This window comes from Eptesicus fuscus, chromosome 10, assembly GCF_027574615.1.
Source record: "Eptesicus fuscus isolate TK198812 chromosome 10, DD_ASM_mEF_20220401, whole genome shotgun sequence".
Taxonomy (NCBI): domain Eukaryota; kingdom Metazoa; phylum Chordata; class Mammalia; order Chiroptera; family Vespertilionidae; genus Eptesicus; species Eptesicus fuscus.
In genome coordinates this window covers 35,805,457-35,826,161 of record NC_072482.1, presented here as the reverse complement: position 1 = coordinate 35,826,161, position 20,705 = coordinate 35,805,457, and the positions used below count along the sequence as shown (strand labels likewise).

General features: G+C 39.1%; 1 protein-coding gene across 3 annotated transcripts; it reads left to right on the top strand.

Moving 5' to 3' along the window:
• The first annotated feature begins 1,679 nt into the window (after positions 1–1,679).
• LOC103286326 (cytochrome c oxidase subunit 7A2, mitochondrial) lies at positions 1,680–12,215 on the top strand. Of its 3 annotated transcripts, none has more exons than XM_028157034.2 (4): positions 1,680–1,783; positions 4,415–4,504; positions 10,738–10,822; positions 12,013–12,215. In XM_028157034.2, the coding sequence occupies exons 1-4, from the start codon at positions 1,766–1,768 to the stop codon at positions 12,069–12,071; spliced, it is 252 nt and encodes an 83-aa protein (XP_028012835.1). In that variant the 5' UTR covers positions 1,680–1,765; the 3' UTR covers positions 12,072–12,215. The 3 variants fall into 3 exon arrangements, with proteins under 3 accessions (XP_028012835.1, XP_008140036.1, XP_054577620.1); XM_008141814.3 differs by lacking the exon at positions 1,680–1,783 and adding an exon at positions 2,215–2,310; XM_054721645.1 differs by lacking the exon at positions 1,680–1,783 and adding an exon at positions 2,588–2,626.
• Positions 12,216–20,705: the final 8,490 nt, after the last annotated feature.

The window sequence follows — 20,705 nt, the reverse complement described above, 5'->3', positions numbered from 1 at the left end:
ATGAGAAGTGATCCGAATCAGATTATATTTTGAAGGTGCAGCCCATACCTTGGGAATGAAGGAAACTTCAGAGGAGAGCACTTGGAAATGAGTGGAAAGAAGAATTCCGTTTTGGTTGTAATTTTGCGATGCCCGTTAGACATCTAAGTGGAGATGTCTGGAGGTAAAGGGAAAGGTCAGGGTGGAGAGTTGTCAGCACACAAATGGTGTTTTGTGGCACCGGATGGAATCCCAAAAGGGATTAATGTTTTTTAAAAAGCTGGTATTCTCAAATTTAGATTGCTAGGATGAGGAAATTAGAAGTAGCAGCTGCTGAAATAAAAGGACAAATTGTATATGGAAGGCTCATTAAGACAATGTTTCAAATTGTAGTATACATACATGATATAGTGTATTGTATTTATGGCTTATTTCCAAATAAAAAAAATGGAAATAAACATTGAGGGAGTGACCAAGTATGTTAAATGTTCTTCATAGATGGTAGATGAAAATTGAGGTTGACAGTTTATTTGGCAACATAGAAGCCATTGGTGATCCTAACAAGAGCAGTAAAAGCCTGCCCCAAATGAAATAAATAAAAGATTAGAAGTGGAAGGAAAGACAAATATAAAGAAATCTATGTTTTATTTTTAAGAAAAATGGGATGGTAACTGAAGTCAAAGGTGGTTTATTTGTTTAATTTGGGAATGTGAGTGAATGATCCAGTAAAGGGGGAAATTATACTGTACTAAGTGACATGCAAATAAGGATCAACATCTATTTTAGGATCTATTTTATGTGAATCTTTATTTCTTTTTGGACAGAGACGTAAGTGTCCTAGATCTGTCACCCAATATAAGTTTTCTGTTGGTTAGCAGTTTACCCTCTTTAAGCAGTCACAGAGGATTGGTAAGAAATTTACATAATCTCTTCTGATAAATTTACAGTCTAGTTCGATAAGTGAAGAAAACATAAGAAAGCACATACAAGTTTAACAAATTTAAATTATAGACAATCCACTTTTAAACATCTGGATGCTCCAGCTATTGGCACCTGTAACTGTCCTCCAAGATTTGTTTACACTATGTAATGCGGAGGGGGTTAGAAATCAGGTTCTTTCAGTCCTAATCCAGGGAAGAGATGACTTGGATTATTTATAAATCTTAGTGGAGAGAACTTGAACTGGGACAGGTAACTTGGTGGGTCTAACACCAAAGATTAGAATAATTTTAGTATTATTGTTTGTCTACACATTTCACCTATGCTGAACACATATGTCATCAGCTTCCTATTTGTGCTGACAATGGGTTAATTAGAACTGAGTTTGTAAAAAAGTGAAAAGATCTTTATTGTAGTATAGGGTAGTTTTACATTTACTAGTACACATACTTGGAGTGGGCACAAAGAATAAAGACGCTTGCAATGTAGCATATAAGCAAGATGGATGCAGGACACACTGACAACGTACCTGTTCAATGATTTCTTTGGCTAACAACTCCAGTTATGGAAAGTGCCCTGCTGGACCTAAGACAGCAGGACTTGAGTTCAGATTTGGCATCCCAGTCCTTGTCCCCGATTAAAAAACTCCCCCTCTTTTCAGCGTTTCCCTAGGCACAGAAATGAGAGAACAGCTTCCACAATTTTGGGACCCTGTGGAAGAGCTTTTTTGCATGGGGGTTCTGCAGCATCCAGAGGTACAAGAAGATAAAAATTGGTATCCCGACGCAGGTCTTCACAGCATGTTCTCAGCACAAGGAACAATAACGCCCTCACAGCAGTTTCTTCGATGGAGAAAACTATCCGTGTAAGAGGAGTTACCCTTTTTGTTCCCAAATTCACCCATCTTCACATCTAGTTCGGCCAACCCAGTGCTCATTCAGCCTCTAAACGGGCTCAAAGGTTGCTCAAAGTTTTACGCCTTCACGTTCAAACTACACACACTAACTTTCTAGGATAGCGTGGTCTCACAATCTTACCTAAGCGAGTTACAAGAGAGAGTAACACCCCACTCCCCGCGTCTCTGGTCTCAAAAGTCGCTTGCTTTCCCCAGCCAGCCGGGGGAAAGGCATCCGATAGTCCTGGAACGAGACGAGGGGGCCCGAACGGCCAGCTAGCTAGAGCGGTCACCGTGTCGCCGCTCTCGCTGTTCTTCCGCTCTCTATGGTTAGGAGCGCCAGCCCTCCCCCGTCCAACCGGAAATGTTTAGGACCCCCTGACTTTTGCGCATGCCCAGAAGGTAGTTCCGGTTCCGGTGTGACGTTACGCATTCCCGGCGTTTAGTAGTCGCGGTTGGTGGGCACTAACTGAGCCAACATGCTGCGGAATCTGCTGGTGAGGAGCTCGTCGTCCTGCAGTCGCGATGTGGGGTGGGAGCGTTGGGAGAGGAAGCTAAGGGACCACGACCGACTCACAAGCCTGTTCTGAGAGGGAGAGGCGGGCGGCGGCTTGGGTCACCTTGCTCCGCGTCCTTTTCTCCGGACGTTGCTTTCCCTTCGCCTCAGTCTCTGCTGGGTACATACAGGGAGTGGAGAAGCTGGGAAAGTGAGCACAGGATTGTTAGTTAGATACGCCTTGTTTTTGTTTCTGTTTTTTATCCCCCTCGTCGCCCCTAACTCTCGGGGACATGGATGAGTTTAGTAGCTCTGATGTGAGTAAATCCGAGGTCCAGGGGGGAAGGTTCTGATACCGGAAGCCTCAGACGGAAAGATGTTCCTCTGTTACTGAAAGGGTTTGGGTTTCAGTAGCTTCGTGAGCATCAGATTTCAGCTAGAAAAGCAGAGCGTCCAGTTTTGGATGGGACTTGAGCAGTCGTGGTGGTAGCGCAGTGTTGCTTCCTTCAGACGGTTCTGCAGTGTCCTTCAGCCCTCCACCGACTTTGAGCATGGGAAATATTTCTCCAAATTTGCGAAAAGGAAAATGAAACAGCGATCACTTTCTTTTGTAACAATAAAAAAGGTTTTACTTAGTTTTGTAATATGTTTTAGAAAGTGGAGTTTCTTTCATTATTTAATTCACTTGGATATATAATGCAAGTCTCCTTTTTAAAAGATTTATATCTTATTAAAGATTTTTTAGGAAAAATGTAATGAGAAGTATCTTAGGAACCATGCTAGTTTATTTTGAGATCACGTAATAGATTTTTTAATATGGTAGAGTATTAAATGAAAACATTTGAGCTTTATCAGTGTATTTTGTAATCATTTTTTATTTCTGTAATATTATATATCAGTATGTTTTCTTAAAGGATTACATAATACTGGTTCAACTCAGGTCAAGGTCATGTTTGTTTGTGCTCAAAATTCGCATGAATTTCTTCTTTTTAAAAATATATACATATATTATTGATTTTTTACAGAGAGGAAGGGAGAGGGATAGAGAGTTAGAAACATCGATCAGCTGCCTCCTGCACACCCCCACCTGGGATGTGCTCGCAACCAAGGTACATGCCCTTGACAGGAATGGAACCCGGGACCCCTGAGTCCACAGGCCCACGCTCCATCCACTGAGCCAAACCGGCCAGCCATGAATTGCTTCTTGAATGTGGTCTTTGGAGACTGCAGAATCAATATATATAAAAGGCTAAGCGATCGTCGCATCCGAAACAACCGAATGGACAACTGAATAGGCTGTGTGGGGTGACCAGGCTGACGGGGGTTTAGTGAGGAGCGACTAAACGACTGAGCAGCAGGCTGCCTGGGGAGACCAGGCTGGCAGGGGGGTGAGTGAGAGGCAACCAAACGACTGAGCAGCAGGCTGCGGGGGCGACCAGGCTGGCAGGGGGTTTAGTGAGGGGCAACCAGGCTGGCAAGAGGGGGCAGTGAGGGGCGACCAGGCCGGCAGAGGGGGGCAGTGAGGGGCAAGCAGGCCGGTGTAGGGGGACAGTTGGGGGGCGACCATGCCAGCAGGGAGGGGCAGTAAGAGGCAGGCCGTCGGGGGGGAGCTGTAAGGGGTGACCAGGCGGGTAAGGGGGAGAGAGTTGGGGGCGACTACACTGGCGGGGGGGCAGTTAGGGGTGACCAGGCTGGCTGGGGGGGGGGAAGTTAGGGGCAATCAGGTGGGCAGACAGGTGAGCAGTTAGGAGCCATTGGTCCCGGATTATGAGAGGGATGTCCAACTGCCGATAATCGAGCCTAAACCAGCAGTTGGACATCCCCCGAGGGGTCCCAGATTGGAGAGAGTGCAGGCTGGGCTGAGGGGACCCCTCCTCCCCCATGCATGAATTTCATGCACCGGGCCTCTAGTGTAGTATAAAGAGCAGAGGATGGCCAACACATTGGAAAACCTGGATGTTGGTTTATAACTTTGTTACTGACAAATTGGATAGATTTTAACCCTCACTTTCCCTCTTCTATAATTGTGAAGATTGTGCATGGATGGTTTTGAAGGTTTCTGTAAGCCCTAAATCTGTTTAATATGTATGAATTTTTAATTTCAGGCTCTTCGTCAGATTTCCCAGAGGACCATAAGTACTGCGTCACGCAGGCAGTTTGAAAATAAAGTTCGAGAGAAACAAAAGCTATTTCAGGTACTGAAATATTTTATAAGCGATTTTTATTTATAATAGTATGATTACCAAAAGGTAAAGATAGGAAGTAAATCTGGAGATGTCTAATTATTAGTGAATCTGTTGTATTTAGCAAAAGAATAATAAGAAACTGTCTATTGATAGCTAACAGCATTTGCTATATCTAGGAGGCCCTTGAGAAAGCAGAATAAATTAGGGGGACAGAGACACTTTCTTTGGAGGAGTTACATCGTGTAGTTGCACAGGAATAGGCAAATAGACGTTAGGAAGGGCCCAGAATATAGATAAAGATATATATGTATGTATGAATTTAATACATGTTATATCAGTGGAAAAAGTGATATAATGAGTATTGGAAAAATTGGCTATTTTAAAGGAAGGAAAGTTACATCCCTTCTATACTGTATATTAAAAGATAAATTGCAGATATAAATGCCTCTCAAAAAAATTAGAAGAAAATATAGGAGATATTTCTTTTTTCCACCAGTTTGGTTGAGATATGATTGACAAAAATTCTGTATGTCTAGGTTGTACCTGAATTTTTTTAAGGTGTACAATCTGATGTTTAATGTATCTGATGATTACCACAATCAAGTAAATTAACACATCCATCACCTCATGTAGTTATTTTTTGTGTGGTTGTGTAAGAGCACTAAAGAAATACTATCTTAGCAAATTTCAAGTATACAATACAGTATTATTAACTACTATAATCACCATAGGAGATTATTTTTTATAATCGTAGGGGTGGGAAGAAGGCTTTCTAAGGAAGCTTTAAAGGAGAAAATTTGCAAGGTTTGGTGACATGAAAGTTTTAAATGCATTTATATTACAAAAAGCAGCTGACAAATTGAGAACAAATTTTAAAAATATAACAAATGTGTCAGTGCAAATTAAAATTACAAGTTCATAACACGCCCCCCCCCCCCACCCCCCTTACAATGATCACATGTTTAGAAAGATTTAAAATAGGTTATGTTAGCTAGGTGTGGGAGATAGTTACATTCAATACTACTACCTAGCATGTATTCAAACACAATACTTTGATACATGCTAGATAGTAGTATAATTAATACAAATGTTTTAGAGAATATTTGAAAGTATTATTAAAAACAAATTACATAATCTGTCATCTAAGACTCCCACTTTTAGGAATCATTCCTACAAACATAGTAGCATAAATATTTACAAATAGGAAAAAGGCTATTCATTATGGAATTTTAATATCAATACACCCCAGTAATTTAAATACCCATTAATAGAGGACTGGCTAATTAAATTATATTTTTGTACAGTGGAATGCTAGTAACTATTAAAAGGAATGAGGTCCATTTAAATGGACTAAGAAAATGCTTTTTAAGATATCATAAGCAAAAAATAGTATGTGGCAGATCATTATATAGCATAACCTCATTTTGTATTTTTAAGCACGTAGGTATATAAATTAGAAGATATGACAATATAAGCATTAAAAAAATTTTTAAGGATATGCACCATACTGTTAATAGGGGTTTCTCATGAGGAGAAACTTATTGGGATAGAGTAGTTTACTTTTGTAAGTAATCGACTTTATTTTTTGTTTTGTTTAATATGATCTCTGGTTTTTTGCAAATAAAATTTTAAGTGATAAAAAGTTGGACCATCTATACTACATAAAAATAGAATAGCTACATTTAACAAATGTATTAAATATCTATTCTATGACAGGTGCTGAACTAGGCATTAAGGCTATAGATTTAGGGTTATAAACCAAAACCCCTTTCCCTTTTAAAAATTATTTATTTTTTTAAATAATTCTTTATTGTTGCAAGTATTACACATGTCCCCTTTTTTCCCTCATTGACCCCCTCCAGCCTGCCCCCACCCCTGCTCAGGCCCTCACCACCCCTTTGTCTGTCCATGGGCCATGAATATATGCAAACAAGGTCCTTGGTTGATTACCCCCACCCACCAACTGTCCCCCGCCTTCCCTCTGAGGTTCCACACTCCGTTCCATGCTTCCATGTCTCTGGATCCACTATCTTCATCAGTTTATTTTGTTGCTTAGATTCCACATATGAGTGAGATCATGTGATACTTATCTTTTTCTGACTGACCTATTTCACTTAGCATGATACACTCCGGGTCCCTCCATGCTGTCTCTAAGGGCTAGAGATTCCTCATTTTTACTGCTGCATAGTATTCCATGGTGTAAATGTACCAAAGCTTTTTATCCACTCACCTACTGATGGGCACTTGGGTGTTTCAAGATCTTAGCTATTGTAAATTGCGCCGCTATGAACATAGGGGTGCATACATTCTTTCTGATTGGTGTTTCGGGTTTCTTAGGCTATATTCCTAGAAGTGGGATCACTGGGTCAAATGGCAGTCCCATATTTGTTTTTTTGAGGAAACTCCATACTATTTTCCATCATGGTTGCACCTGTCTGTATTCCCACCAGCAGTGCACGAGGGTTCCCTTTTCTCCACATCCTTGCCAGCACTTGTCACTTGTTGATTTGTTGATGGTAGCCATTCTGACAGGTGATACCTCATTGTCATTTTAATTTTCATCTCTGTAATGATCAGTGACTTTGAGCATTCTTTTGTCACTTGGTCATTTGTATGTCTACTTTGGAGAAATGTCTATTTAGGTCCTTTGCCCATTTTTTAATTGGATTGTTTATCTTCCTTTTGTTAAGTTGTATGAGTTCCTTATATATTTTGGATATTAATCCTTTATCAGATGTATCCTTGCCAAATATGTTCTCCCATACAGTGGGCTCCCATTTTGTTTTGTTAATGGTTCCTTTTGCTGTGCAGAAGCTTTTTATTTTGATGTAATCCCATTTGTTTATTTTCTCCTTTGTTTCCTTTGCCCTAGGAGATGTATCTGTAAACATATTGCTGTGAGAGATATCTGAGATTTTGCTGCCTATGGTTTCTTCTAGGATTTTTATGGTTTCCTGACTTACATTTAAGTCTTTTATCCATTATAAGTTTATTCTTATGCATGGTGTAAGTTATTGTCTAGTTTCATTTTTTTGCATGTATCTGTCCAATTTTCTCAACACTATTTATTGAAGAGACTGTCTTGACTCCATTGTATGCTCTTGCCTCCTTTGTCAAATTTTAATTGAGCATAATGGCTTGGGTCGATTTCTGGGGTCTCTGTTGTGTTCCATTGAAATATATGCCTGTTCTTATGACAGTACCAGGCTGTTTTGATTACGGTGGCTTTGTGGTATAATTTGAAATCTGGTATTATGATTCCTCCAACTTTGTTTTTCTTTCTCAAGATTGCTGCAGCTATTCAGGATCTTTTTTGATTCCATATACATTTTTGGAGTATTTGTTCTAGATCTGTGAAATATGCTATTGGTATTTTAATTTTAATAAAGATTGCATTGAATCTTTAGGGTAGTATGGACCTTTAAATGATGTTGATTCTACTAGTCCCTGAACACGGTATATTCTTCCACTTTTTATATCTTCTGTCTCTTTTTTCAACATCCTGTAGTTTTCTGAGTACAGGTCTTTGCCTCCTTGGTTAACCTTTTTCCTAAGTATCTTAATTTTTTTATTGCAATGGTAAATGGGATTATTTGCTTATTTTCTCTTTCTGAGAATTCATTATTGGTGTACAAAAAAGCCATCAATTTTTGGGTGTTGATTTTGTATCCTGCTTTGTTGCCAAATTCATTTATTAAATCTAGTAGTATTTTGGTGGAGTCTTTAGGGTTTTCTGTGTATAATATCATGTCACCTGCGAATAATAAGAATTTTACTTCCTCCTTTCCAGTTTGGATGCCTTTTATTTCTTGTCTGATCACTGTGGCTAGGACTTCCAGTACTATCCTCCTATATAATAAAAGGGTAATATGCAAATTGTCCCCTCTACTGGGAGTTCAACCAGGGGATGGGCTGGCTGGCCGGCCAATGGCCCGTGGCCCCTCCCCCATGATGGCCCCGCCCCTGATCGGCCCCCCACCCCAATTGGGGGCGGGGCTGGCCGGCCAACCCCCTGCATCCCCTCCCCCTGGCCGGCCCAGCCCAATCGGTCCTGATCAGGGCGAGCCTGCTGGACCCCACCTGTGCATGAATTTGTGCACCGGGCCTCTAGTGTTGAATAAGAGTGGTGAAAGCAGACATCCCTGTATTGTTCCTGTTCTTAGGGGAAATGCTTTTAGTTTTTTCCCATTGAGTATGATGTTTGCTGTAGCTGTCATATTTGGCCTTTATCATGTTGAGATGTGTTCCCTCTATTCTCACTTTGCAGAGAGTTTTTATCAAAAACAGGTGGGGATTTTGTTGAATGCTTTTTCTGCATCTATTGATATGATCATGTGATTTTTGTCTTTCAGTTTGTTTATGTGATGTATCACATTTATTGATTTGTGAATATTGTACCAGCCTTGCATCCCTGGAATAAATTCCACTTGGTCATGATGTATGATCTTTTTAATATATTACTAGATCTGATTTGCTAATATTTTTTTTTTTTTTTAAACTAGAGCTTTTTTTTTAAAATATATTTTATTGATTTTTTACAGAGAGGAAGAGAGAGGGATAGAGAGTTAGAAACATCGATGAGAGAGAAACATCGATCAGCTGCCTCTTGCACACCCCCCACTGGGGATGTGCCCGCAACCAAGGTACATGCCCTTGACCGGAATCGAACCTGGGACCCTTGAGTCCGCAGGCCGACACTCTATCCACTGAGCCAAACCGGTTTCGGCTGATTTGCTAATATTTTGTTGAGGATTTTAATATTTATGTTCATCAGGGATATAATTGGCCTGTGATTCTCTTTCTTTGTAGTGTCTTTACCTGGTTTTGGGATTAGGATAATTCTGGCTTCATAAAAAGAGCTTGAAAGTGTTCCTTTCTCTTGGATTTTTTGTAATAGTTTGAGGAATATAGGTGTTAGTTCTTTGAATGTTTGGTAAAACTCCCCTGTGAAGCCGTCCAGACCCAGGCTTTTGTTTGCTGGGAGTTTTTTGATTACTGCTTCTATTTCATCAGTTGTTATTGGCCTATTCAGATTTTCTGATTCTCCCTCATTCAGTTTTGGGAAATTGTATTTTTCTAGTAATTTGTCCATTTCATCCACATTGTCCTGCTTGTTGGCATATAGTTTTTCATAGTATTTTCTTACAATCCTTTGTATTTCTGTGGTGTCATTGGTTACTTCTCTGCTTTCATTTCTGATTTTATTTATTTGGGTCTTCTCTTTGTTTCTTGATGAATCTGGCTAATGGTTCATCAATCTTGTTTATCCTTTCAAAGAACAAGCTTGTGGTTTATTGATTTTTCTGTATTGTTTTTTTAGTCTGTCATTTATTTCTGCTCTTAATGTCTATTATTTCTTTCCTTCTACTTACTCTGGACTTTTCTTGTTGTTCTCTTTCTGGTTCTTTAAGTTGTAGGGTTAAATAGTTTATTGTTACATTTTTCTTTCTTTTTTTTCTTTCTTTTTTTTTTTTTTTGAGGTAGGCCTGTAGTGCTATGACCTTCCCTCTCAGGACTGCTTTTGCTATGTCCCAGAGATTTTGGGTTGTTGTGTGTTTATTTTCATTTGTTTCCAGGAAGTTTTTGATTTCATTCTTGATTTTGTTGGTAACCCATTCATTGTTTAATAATAAAAGGCTAATATGCAAATTGTCCCCTCCGGCAGGAATTCGACCAGGCGGGGTTCGACCCAACCATGTAGCTGCCAACTGGCCTGATCAGGGCCCCCAATCGCACCGCCCCCCCCCCCGCAACCTCCCATGCCTCCTCCCTCCAGCCAGCCCTGCCCCCATTGGCCTCGATCGCCAGCCAGGCCAAGGGACCCCACCTGTGCACGAATTCGTGCACCAGGCCTCTAGTTGTTTAATAATGTGCTATTTAGCCTCCATGTTTTTGGGTGTTTTTACTGGAGTTGATTTCTAATTTACTATTCTACAAATAGTAATTAAGTTGATAAACTCAATGAGTACATTTTCATATCATTGACACTTATATTTTATATATTCCATGAAAAGGACATAATTATTGGATCTCAAATTAACTTTAAAAGAAAGAGTGTTGACTTTAGAAGTTCTTATTTTAAAAGTAGTGGTAGGAGTAGTAGTAGTAGAGAAAAAAATCAGGAAAATTGTAGTTCTTTTTAATTTTGAAATTTAAAGTATTTAAATTCCAGGAGTTTATGCAGCCATTTAATTTTATATGAATGGATTAGTCTTTTTATTAATATTATTTTCTTAATTTAGGAGGACAATGGAATTCCAGTGCATCTAAAAGGTGGGGTAGCTGATGCCCTCCTGTATAGAGCTACCATGGTTCTTACAGTTGGTGGTAAGACATTTGGAATGCTTGGTTTATAGAAAAGTAATAGTGAGATAACTAACAATTTCATTGCTTTTACTATGCCAGTATTTTTAAAATATTATTTCTTATTAAATTCACTGGGATGACATTCATTAATAATAATATATATTTCAAGTATACAATTTTATAATACATCGTCTGTACATAGCATGCTCTATGCCAGTATTTTAGCACAGGCAGTCTTTCTCCAGAATCTGAGATCTTATTGCTTTGCTATAAGGATTCAAGAGGGTGATTGGTACATATTGTATAAGAACATTTTAATGTCTTTAACAAATATATCAGTAAAGTTTGATGATTGGCTTTCCATGTGCCATTGGTGGCCCTGCAGGCCTTTGGAGGAATCGAAGGCATCTACTCTACCCCATCTCCTGTAATGGGCTTTTAAACATTTTGTGATACATAATAAAAACATTTTACATCTCAATTTTGTACACACTTAGTTATGACAAAACCAGTACAGACCAATACTTACTACTATAGGCGAAGTGCTTTGACATTTTTTTCTGTGGATTGGGCAGGTCCATTATTCAGTACTGGCAGTGTAATACACAAATTGGTATAGTAGGAGCAGAGTTATGAATTTCTAGTTATTAGCTATTCTTACATTAAATTTGGTTATTTTAAAATTATATATCATGTTCCTTAGTTTTACATTGATAATACACTTTAGGGAAAGCTTGTGTATTTTTACCTCTTGTTGGTTTTTTAATCATTCTTAGCTTTCTCAGGCAATCTTAGATAAGTATGGAAATTATCTTTATATATGTTCTTAATTTTACTTAAAATTTTTTGTTTTTAAGATGACAAATACAGTATTGCGCTGTATCTAACACTTTGTGTAGAAGTTAAGTAATATTGAAATCAGAATAAATATTATATACAGGGTAACTTAAAAATGTATACATACTTTAATAGCTGATAGCTCAATTTTGAAAATGAAATGTATTTTAATAAACACTGCCTGTATAATTATTGAAAGTATGCATATATATTTTCTTGGGTCACCCTATTTTTAAAAAAATTTGCCAGTACCCATTAAAGTAGTCTTACTGCCAACCTTGCCTTTATCTTTATCTTAGCTGGAATATTAGGTTTATACATTTAAATCTTAGAATTTCTTCTAAGTTCTTCTTGTGTTTCTTTTATTTTTTTAGGAACAATTTATGCCATATATCAGCTGGCTTTGGCTTCATTTCCCAAGAAGCAGGGTTGACGTCAGTTATCCTCCCAGCAATCAGCTGGTTCAGTTTCATTCAGCTCTCTATGGACCAGTAAGCTGACAATAACTGAGTTCTTCTTTGGGATCAATATTTATTGACTTGTACTAACTGCCACCAATAAAGCAGTCTTTACCATGCTTTGTCTTATTTTATCACACTTTAATGTACATATACCAATAATTTTCAGCTTTTGGTCAGTATTATAAATTTTAGGTAAGGAGCAAAAAATTACTCTTTTGTCATTAAGGTTGTATAAAGTACCTTTGTGGATTTTTTAGTGAAATTTTATTTTTAGCAGCTCAGAATTACACAATGGAATGACCTTCAGCTTTAATTGAGCTTGAAGTCCTGCCCCCAATCTACTATATCCTGGGATATGCTAGAACCCGAGTTTAGTGGAAGCAGGCTATTTTTGGCGCATGGGGTTCAAGTTTTTATTTTTATTTTTTTCCCCCCTTTATTAGCTATGTGAGTGTATAGTTAAATATTGGTTGTAATCTACAGTTTAGATTTAGGCTTTAGTAGAGTAACTGTGAAATAATTTAGTGTTTATTTCTTTTCATACTCAGAATGGGTTTCTATTGTGTTTCTTTAACCATAACATAAAGTGTAACTTTCCTTAAATACTTAGTTCATTTCTAAAAGTTATCTTCTCAGAGGAGATTAAGGAGTTAGACTTTGCCATCTCTACAAGGTATACGTTTATAACACTATCTAAAGATTAGAGTCTAGATGCATCAGATCTAGGGGAAATCTGAGTGAGGGTTGTATAATAAATTGCAGTGTCTGGATGAAGTGGATAAAAGTAATGTATTTAGAACAATTGAGTCAAATTTGAAATAGCCAAACTTAGCCTTTTCCTATTAAAACGTTGAGGCTTGGGCTACAAATGCATCTCAAAAGGTACTTAAGGAAAGGTTTTTCAGTATTGAATCTTCAAGGTTGGAAAAGGTTCTTGGTAGCCATATTATAAAACCAGCCACTAAATGCATGAATCTTATTTCTGTCATCAGCAGAGAATACTGCTTTTGAAGGGATTGGAGTAAATAGCATTAGACATTTCTAAATGCTGAGAAAGTTCTTAAGATGGTCTGGAATCTGGTTCAATTCAGTGATTCAGAGCTATAAAGCAATCATTGATAATATTTTAAACTAGAGGCCTGGTGCACGAATTCATGCACTAGTGGGGTCCCTCAGCCTGGCCTGCGGGATCAGGCCAAAACTGGCTCTCCGACATCCCCCGAGGGTTCCCGGATTGGGAGAGGGTGCAGGCCAGGCCAAGAGACCCCACCGTTGCACGATTGTGTCCAGGGAGGTATGTGGGAGGTTGGCCAGCTGGGGAGGGACCATGGGAGGACTCCAGGGCGTGTCCAGCCCCTCCCGCTCAGTTCCGATTGGCCGGACCCCAGCAGCAAGCTAACCTACCAGAGTGTCTGCCACATTAGATACTTTAAAAATGGTGCTCAGTGCACGTCATAGCGAGCAGTTGAGTGGCCTTAGTATATCATTAGCATATTACACTTTGATTGGTTAAAAGGCCAACCAGACGACTGGACACGTAGCATATTAGGCTTTTATTATATAGGATGGCATTTTACAAAGAATTTCATAAACATGATTGAAATGCTTTTATGACATATGGGAGATACTGTTATATATTGAAAAAGGAAAATGACCCTGCTGGTGTGGCTTAGAGGTTGAGTGTCAACCTATGAACCAGGAGGACACGGTTCAATTCCCAGTCAGTGCACATGCCCAAGTTGCGGGCTGGATCCCTAGTGTGGGGTATGCAGGAGGTAGCCAATTAATGATTCTCTGTCTTCATTGATGTTTCTATCTCCCTCGCCCTTTCTCTCTGAAATCAATAAAAATATTAAAAATAAAAAAAGGAAAAACAACTTGATATCCTCTACAACCTTCATGTCAAAACATTTTTTTTAATGCCAAAATTGTTTGGTCTGTTAACAAGGCAACCTTGGATAAAGTAAAAGTAGTTTAAATGCATGATACTTAAAAAATTCTTCTTGCTAAGATTAAATATTTGTCTTTTATCCTAAAATTCTGCTTTGTAAGCAGGGGTGGAGATGGGGAGGTGGGCAAGGGGCAAGATTGCAGGAGAGGGATTGCTGAATAGAATCTTATGCAAATGTCTGCTACACTTTGCATTTAGTAGTTACTATTTTTTTTAATTTTATTGATTTTTTTACAGAGAGGAAGGGAGAGGGATAGAGAATTAGAAACATCGATGAGAGAGAAACACCAATTAGCTGCCTCCTGCACACCCCCTACTGGGGATATGCCTGCAACCAAGGCACATGCCCTTGACCGGAATCAAACCCGGGACCCTTCAGTCCGCAGGCCGGCGCTCTGTCCACTGAGCCAAACCGGTCGGGGCAGTAGTTACTATTATTGATAGATTTCAAGGACTGACCAAAAGTCTATAGAACAAAGTCCTTAAGAAATACTGTATTGAAAATGTAGTCTTCAGGAAATAAAAACACCATCATTCCAGTCTTCTTTTTATCTTACCACACATTATACTTTGAGAATAGTCTCTGTTACTAAATAGAAGGAATTCTATTTGTTTATACTGTAGATACTAATACAAACACTATGGGAGGGAGGTAAGTGAAATTTTGTTAAAATTAATACTATGCAGGCCCTGGCCGGGTAGGTAACTCAGTTGGCTAGAGTGTCATCCCAAAACACCAAGGTGGTGGTGATGATCCTGTCAGGGCAAGTACAAGAATTAGCCAATGAATGCATAAATAAGTGGAGCAACAACAAAAAAATCAATGTTTCTCCCTCTCTTTCTCCCCATTCTCTAAAAAATTTTTAAAAGTACTATGCACAAAGTTTGCATTCTGTAGCTCTTCTAGATGAAGTTAAACCATATTTATAGATGAAAAGAGGGCATGTAGTTTACCCAAAGCTACAAGTAAGTGGCAGCACAAAATTTCAGCTTCAGTATACTGATAATAGCAGTGTGTGCAAATATGTACAGACTTGCATCCCCTGTAGTGAAGCTTCTTAAAAGAGTGATCAGTATCGTCTCTAGTTCCATTATTCAGTTTTATGTTGCTCTCTACATAATTTACTGTTACCTACCTATTTAACATTTGTCTCTTGCACTTTATGTTTGAGATCCAACCTCAGCGCTCTCATCACTGACCAAGTGGCTCTGCTACTCTTTGGTGCATGTATACTCATTCTTCACACCCTGGGAAAGCTTCCTAGATTCTGTGGGGACCTGTGACATTCTCCTCTTTGAACCCAATGTGCCCTGTACTCATCTTCATTAAGAGTTTCATTACTTTGAATTTGAATTCAAATTTTAATTATCATTTTTGATAAGACTGGGAACCAGTATAGCATTGCAGTTAATCCCACAGATGATGGAGTCAGAAGACCAGCTTCCACCCTTGGATTACCATGGGTAGCTAAACTTGCTAAGCCTGTATCCTCAGTCTCTAAATGAAGTAATACCTAGAGCACATAGTCATTCTAATGTATGTAAAGCATAAAGGATGTTTTCTGACACATGCCCAGTGTGCAAAAAAATGTTAGCACATCTGTTAGCTCTGAGACAGGAACTATGTTTTTTCACTTGCATCCCTATGAACTTGGCACAGAGTAGGGATTATGAGCTGGTCAGGGCTGATAGGGCAGGTTCACAATTTCATCTGTGTCCTAGGTGACTTCAGTCTTGGCTCTGCTGTCCTTAATGTATGGCTTGCATTCTGGTAAGATAGCTGCTGCAGCTCTAGCTGTTTTGTTTCCCTCAGGAAGGATTGGTGAAAGAGCCCATGCTAAATAAAGAGCTCTTTAAGGAGCTTCAGAAGCCCCACACAAAGACTTTAGCTTATATCTCTTTGGCCAGACCTTTGTCACATGATCATGCCTGGGTTCAAGGAGGCCAAGAAATGTTTAAGCTGGGCATATTGCCAAACATAATTGGAAATTTATTTAATGAGAAGGGGAGAGTGGGTATTTGTTGGCAACTAACAGACAGTTTGTTTTTTAATGAAGTCAACAATGAGGACTCAGGATCTAGAAGCATTTCAGTTCCTAGCTCTAATAGTTTCTAATGCCCACACCAATACCTGTTTTTAGGCTTGATTGCATTTTGATGGCCAATAATTTCCCCTTTTTGCTTAAGTTAGTTCAGGTAAGTTTCTCAGCTATGAACCAAGCAAAGCAGGATTTCCTGATTCCCAGCTATCATACCATCTAATGAAATCACAACTGTATAATTTACCTTAAACCAGCGATTTTCAACTGGTGTGCTGCAGGAATTTTCAAAACATGCAATACCTGACTATTTAGTCAGTGACACTGATCTCTTTACCCTTAGATAGTACAAAAGAAAGAAAAGAAAAATGACTGCAGCTAACACAACATATGGTATGAATGGATAAAAAAATACCTTTTGGGTTTTGGTCTGATAGGCAAAATATATAACATTTTTTGGTGCGCCACAGAATTTTAGTAATTAGTTTATGTGTGCCATGAAATGAAAAAGGTTGAAAATTGCTGTCCTAAACAAAATTGCTGCCCATTACTGGTTCCTCATAGCAGGAATGTTTAAAAAATATTTTTCTTGGAGAATACAATTGCAAATATACCCTGAGTGGCCAGATTATTATGATCTCTGAATGCATAATAATCTGGCCACTCAGTGTGTGTGTGTGTGTGTGTGTGTGTATATAAATAAATATATTAGAGGCCCGGTGCATGAATTCGTGCATGGGTGGGGTCCAGCCAGCCTGGCCAGGGGGAGGGGATATGGGCCGTTGGCCGGCCTGCCTGCTGGTCGAACTCCTGGTTGAGGGAACAATTTGCATATTAGCCTTTTATTATATAGAATATACACTGAGTGGCCAGATTATTATGCATTCAGAGATCATAATAATCTGGCCACTCAGTGTAGAGAGAGAATACAGGAATGACCAAAACAAAAATTATGATGTTACTGTAGCCAGTTTGCTTCAGGTTTGAAAAACTCTTCTTGATGTTTGATATAGTTATGCTCAGGTTTCCCAAAGCTGGCAATTTCACAGGCTTCTAGTTTGGGACTCCATCTTCCTGGGTCTTGATATGCATCTACCTGGAGAACAATATCTTGTTATCCACTACCGTGGACTTTTATATATACACTAGAGGCCTGGTGCATGAAATTTGTGCATTTGGTGGAGGAGGTCCCTCAGCCTGGCCTGCGACCTCTAGCAGTCCAGGAGCCCTGAGATGATGTAAAAATAAACTGTACAGTATGTTAGAAGATAACATGTTCTATGGGGGGAAAGTTCAAGGGGGAAAGCTGACATGGGGGTGGGCTGATCGGTTGCAGTAGTAAATAAGGCGTGAGGATAAGCCTCAATAGGAAGGTCAGACTTAAATAGACTAGGTGAGGGAGCTGGTTGATCAGATACAGGAGGAAAGACATTATAGGAAGAGGGAACAGCTTAGAGAAAATACGCTATGGTGCCTGGCATGTTCAAGGAACAGGAAGGCAAAAGCAGTTATTGCTGACTAAGCGAGGGAGATGTCAGAGGTAAGGAGGGACCACACCAAGTAGGGCTTGTAGGCTGTTTGTAAGGACTTTGGCTTTTACTTTGAGTGACATAGGGAGCCCATTACAGGGTTTCTCACCAAAGAGAGGCATGTTTTAAAGAGGATTAGGTTGGCAGTTGTGATGAAAGAGACCTTAGGGGACCCAGGAAAGAAGCAGGCAGGCTTGCAGCAGTCCAGGTGAGACATGGTGGAGGCTAAGAGCAGATGTGAGTCGTGGTGGCCATGAAAAGTCAGATTATGAACAGAGGAGGATCTTTACCAACCACCTAGACTTTGCCCCTCCTCATCCATCCATCCAACAATCACTTACAGAAAGCCCACTTTGTGTGAGGCACGGTTCTGGGCTGTGAGAGTACAACTGTGAACTTCACCTACAAGCTTCTTCGTGGAGCTTACATTCTAGTCAGTAGAGATAAACAAATTTACAAGCCCGATAATGGTCTACAGTGGGAACTGCTGTAAACAAATCAACAGTATATGATCTCAGAAAAAATAGAGGCGTGGAAGCTGGAAAAGGCCTCAGAGGAAGTGACATTTGAACTGAGACTAGAAGAAAAGGAGCCAGCTGTGCTAAAAGTCTGGAGAAAAGCATTTCCGGGAAAGGGAAATTGCACTGCATGGCTGATTTACAGAAAGACCAATGTTGGAGCATAGGGAGCTGGAAGAAGAAAGCAGCAGTTGTTATCGCTTCCGGAGACTAGCACAACAAATGGCCGTGGCCCTTAGACACAGGGTCTAGATTGATCTTTTCTGGTTTCATAATATTATGCATCACATCTGGTAACAAGAAATTTAAATGTAAACTAACATGTGAACATTCTATACCAGCCAGTTGTTACTATTATTATCAAGAACTGGAAGCTGAGGAAATACAGTTATCGGTAAATCAAACAGCAGTTATTTTGAACTATATTTTAAATCAATTCTGTCTTAATGTGAAACCTAGGTTACCTCCTAGGTAAGGAAAGAAGACATAAAACTACTTAGGACAACTTTTCTGGTTGGTCCCCCACAGACTTTATTCTGTTTGAGTACTGTTGTGTCACTGGTTAAGTTTGGTAAATCTTCATCTTTTTGACTGGCAGTTTTTTATTCTCTCTCTTGTCTTCTGATTCCCATGAAGCTGACTATGTATCCACTATGATTGCCCATCTCTATTGAAATTATAGTTTTACAGCTGCTACTGACCTATATATTTTTTTAAAGCAACTTTTTAAAGTCAAGGATATATTTTGAAGGACTCATCTCATTAACGAGGAAAACCAATCAAAACCCAAGACACTTTCTAAAAGTTTTATCCTAGTATAATACATGGGGGCGGGGAGGGGGGGGGATGATTAAGTGTTTACAATCAGATTGTTTGGAAACTAGAGAAATGTCTATTGAAACGGTGAATTCAAAGCATATGTGAAGTATGCTAAAGGAAGAGGAACTCGTAATACTAGATTTTGAAGTATAGGATATAGTGTGTGTGTGTGTGTGTGTGTGTGTGTGTGTGTGTGTGTGTGTGTATTGTTTCCTTGAATTCGGAGATTATGTGACCTTTCTTGACCTCTTGTAGGAGGCCATTATCTTCCCTCTGGAGAGTTGCTAACAAAAATGCTCTCTTGGCATTATCCTGATGATTACAGGCTGATGTCCTTGTTTGACTTCTTACATCTGTTTCCAGGCCATTTTACCTCAATAAATGCACTTAGCTGAAACGTTTATGACCATTAATATTGTATGCTTTACCCATAGTGCTTTTTCTTAAAACTGCATCTGCTTTGGGAAATCGGTATGTGATTAACGATTTAGACTGTTTCAGTAAGAAAACACACAACTTCTTAATAGATTTATAATTTTCCCACCTTGATTCTATCCTAATGCTATCATAATGATTTTTTAAAAAGATTTCTTTCCACTTTAGTTGGAACATGGTAAGAAGAAGTAGACCAGAAGTTCCTGTCCTGGATGAGGAGCTAGGAGGCTTATTTTTATTTGCCTCTGTTGATATTTATCAAGTCTAGACAAAGAGCAACTAACAGAATCCCTTCACAGGACTGAAAGATAGAAAAGTAAACAAAATAAAACAAAAATATACATTTCTCAAGAAGCAATTTTGAATATCAGTTTATTTTTTAAGCCTTTAGCAGGGGTGGGGAACCTTTTTATCTGCCAAGAGCCATTTGGGTACTTATAACATCATTCGTGGGCCATACAAAATTATCAGCTTAAAAACTAGCCTGCTATATTTGGTCAAACATTTAATTAACTCACTCCTAATGCCTTGGCAGGGCCAGACCAAATGATTTTTGCCAGCCTTATATGGCCCACGGTCTGGAGCACCCCCCTCCCCACTTAAAGATACCTTATGCCTGTTTCTCAAAGTGGCAGCAGCCAGTTTAAATAATAAATTTGTGATAATTGGTTTCCAAATCAAGCTTTTTAATTGCTGGAAATGGGTGTTTTTTATGGATGATTTATTAAGCATGCTGAGATAGTTCTGGAGGGTAGAAGTCCCAGGTCAAGGTGCCAGCCACTTCGGTTCCTGGTGAAGCCCTCTTCTTGGCTTCTTGCTGAGTCCTCACATGGCCTTTCTTCTGTGACACCGGGAAAGACTTCTGGTGTCTCTTCCTCTTATAGGGACAGGGATCTCATTGGATTAAGGCCCAACTCTTATGACCTCATTTAACCATAATTCCTCCATAAAGACCCTATCTTCAAATACTAGTACAGTCACATTGAGGTTCAGGGCTTTAACCTATGTATTTTGAGGGAACACACTTGGAAGTGAGTTTTTTGGTTTTTTTTTGGCCCACCTTTAAAATTTTCATGAAAGGGCTTTGACTGGCCTAGGATGCATTAAGTGAAAGGTACCATTATTGGCCCAACTTGTTTCAGAGCTTACTTCTTGCCAATACATGGCTTCTATTTAAGGAGCTAATGCTCTGAAAAGTTTTCATATGTTAAATATACAGTATTATAAACATATAGTATTATACATCTAAAAACATACTGCATGCACTCAATGTGTTCAATCAAGGGTGAGTAGTAAGTGTTAAACATACATAAAG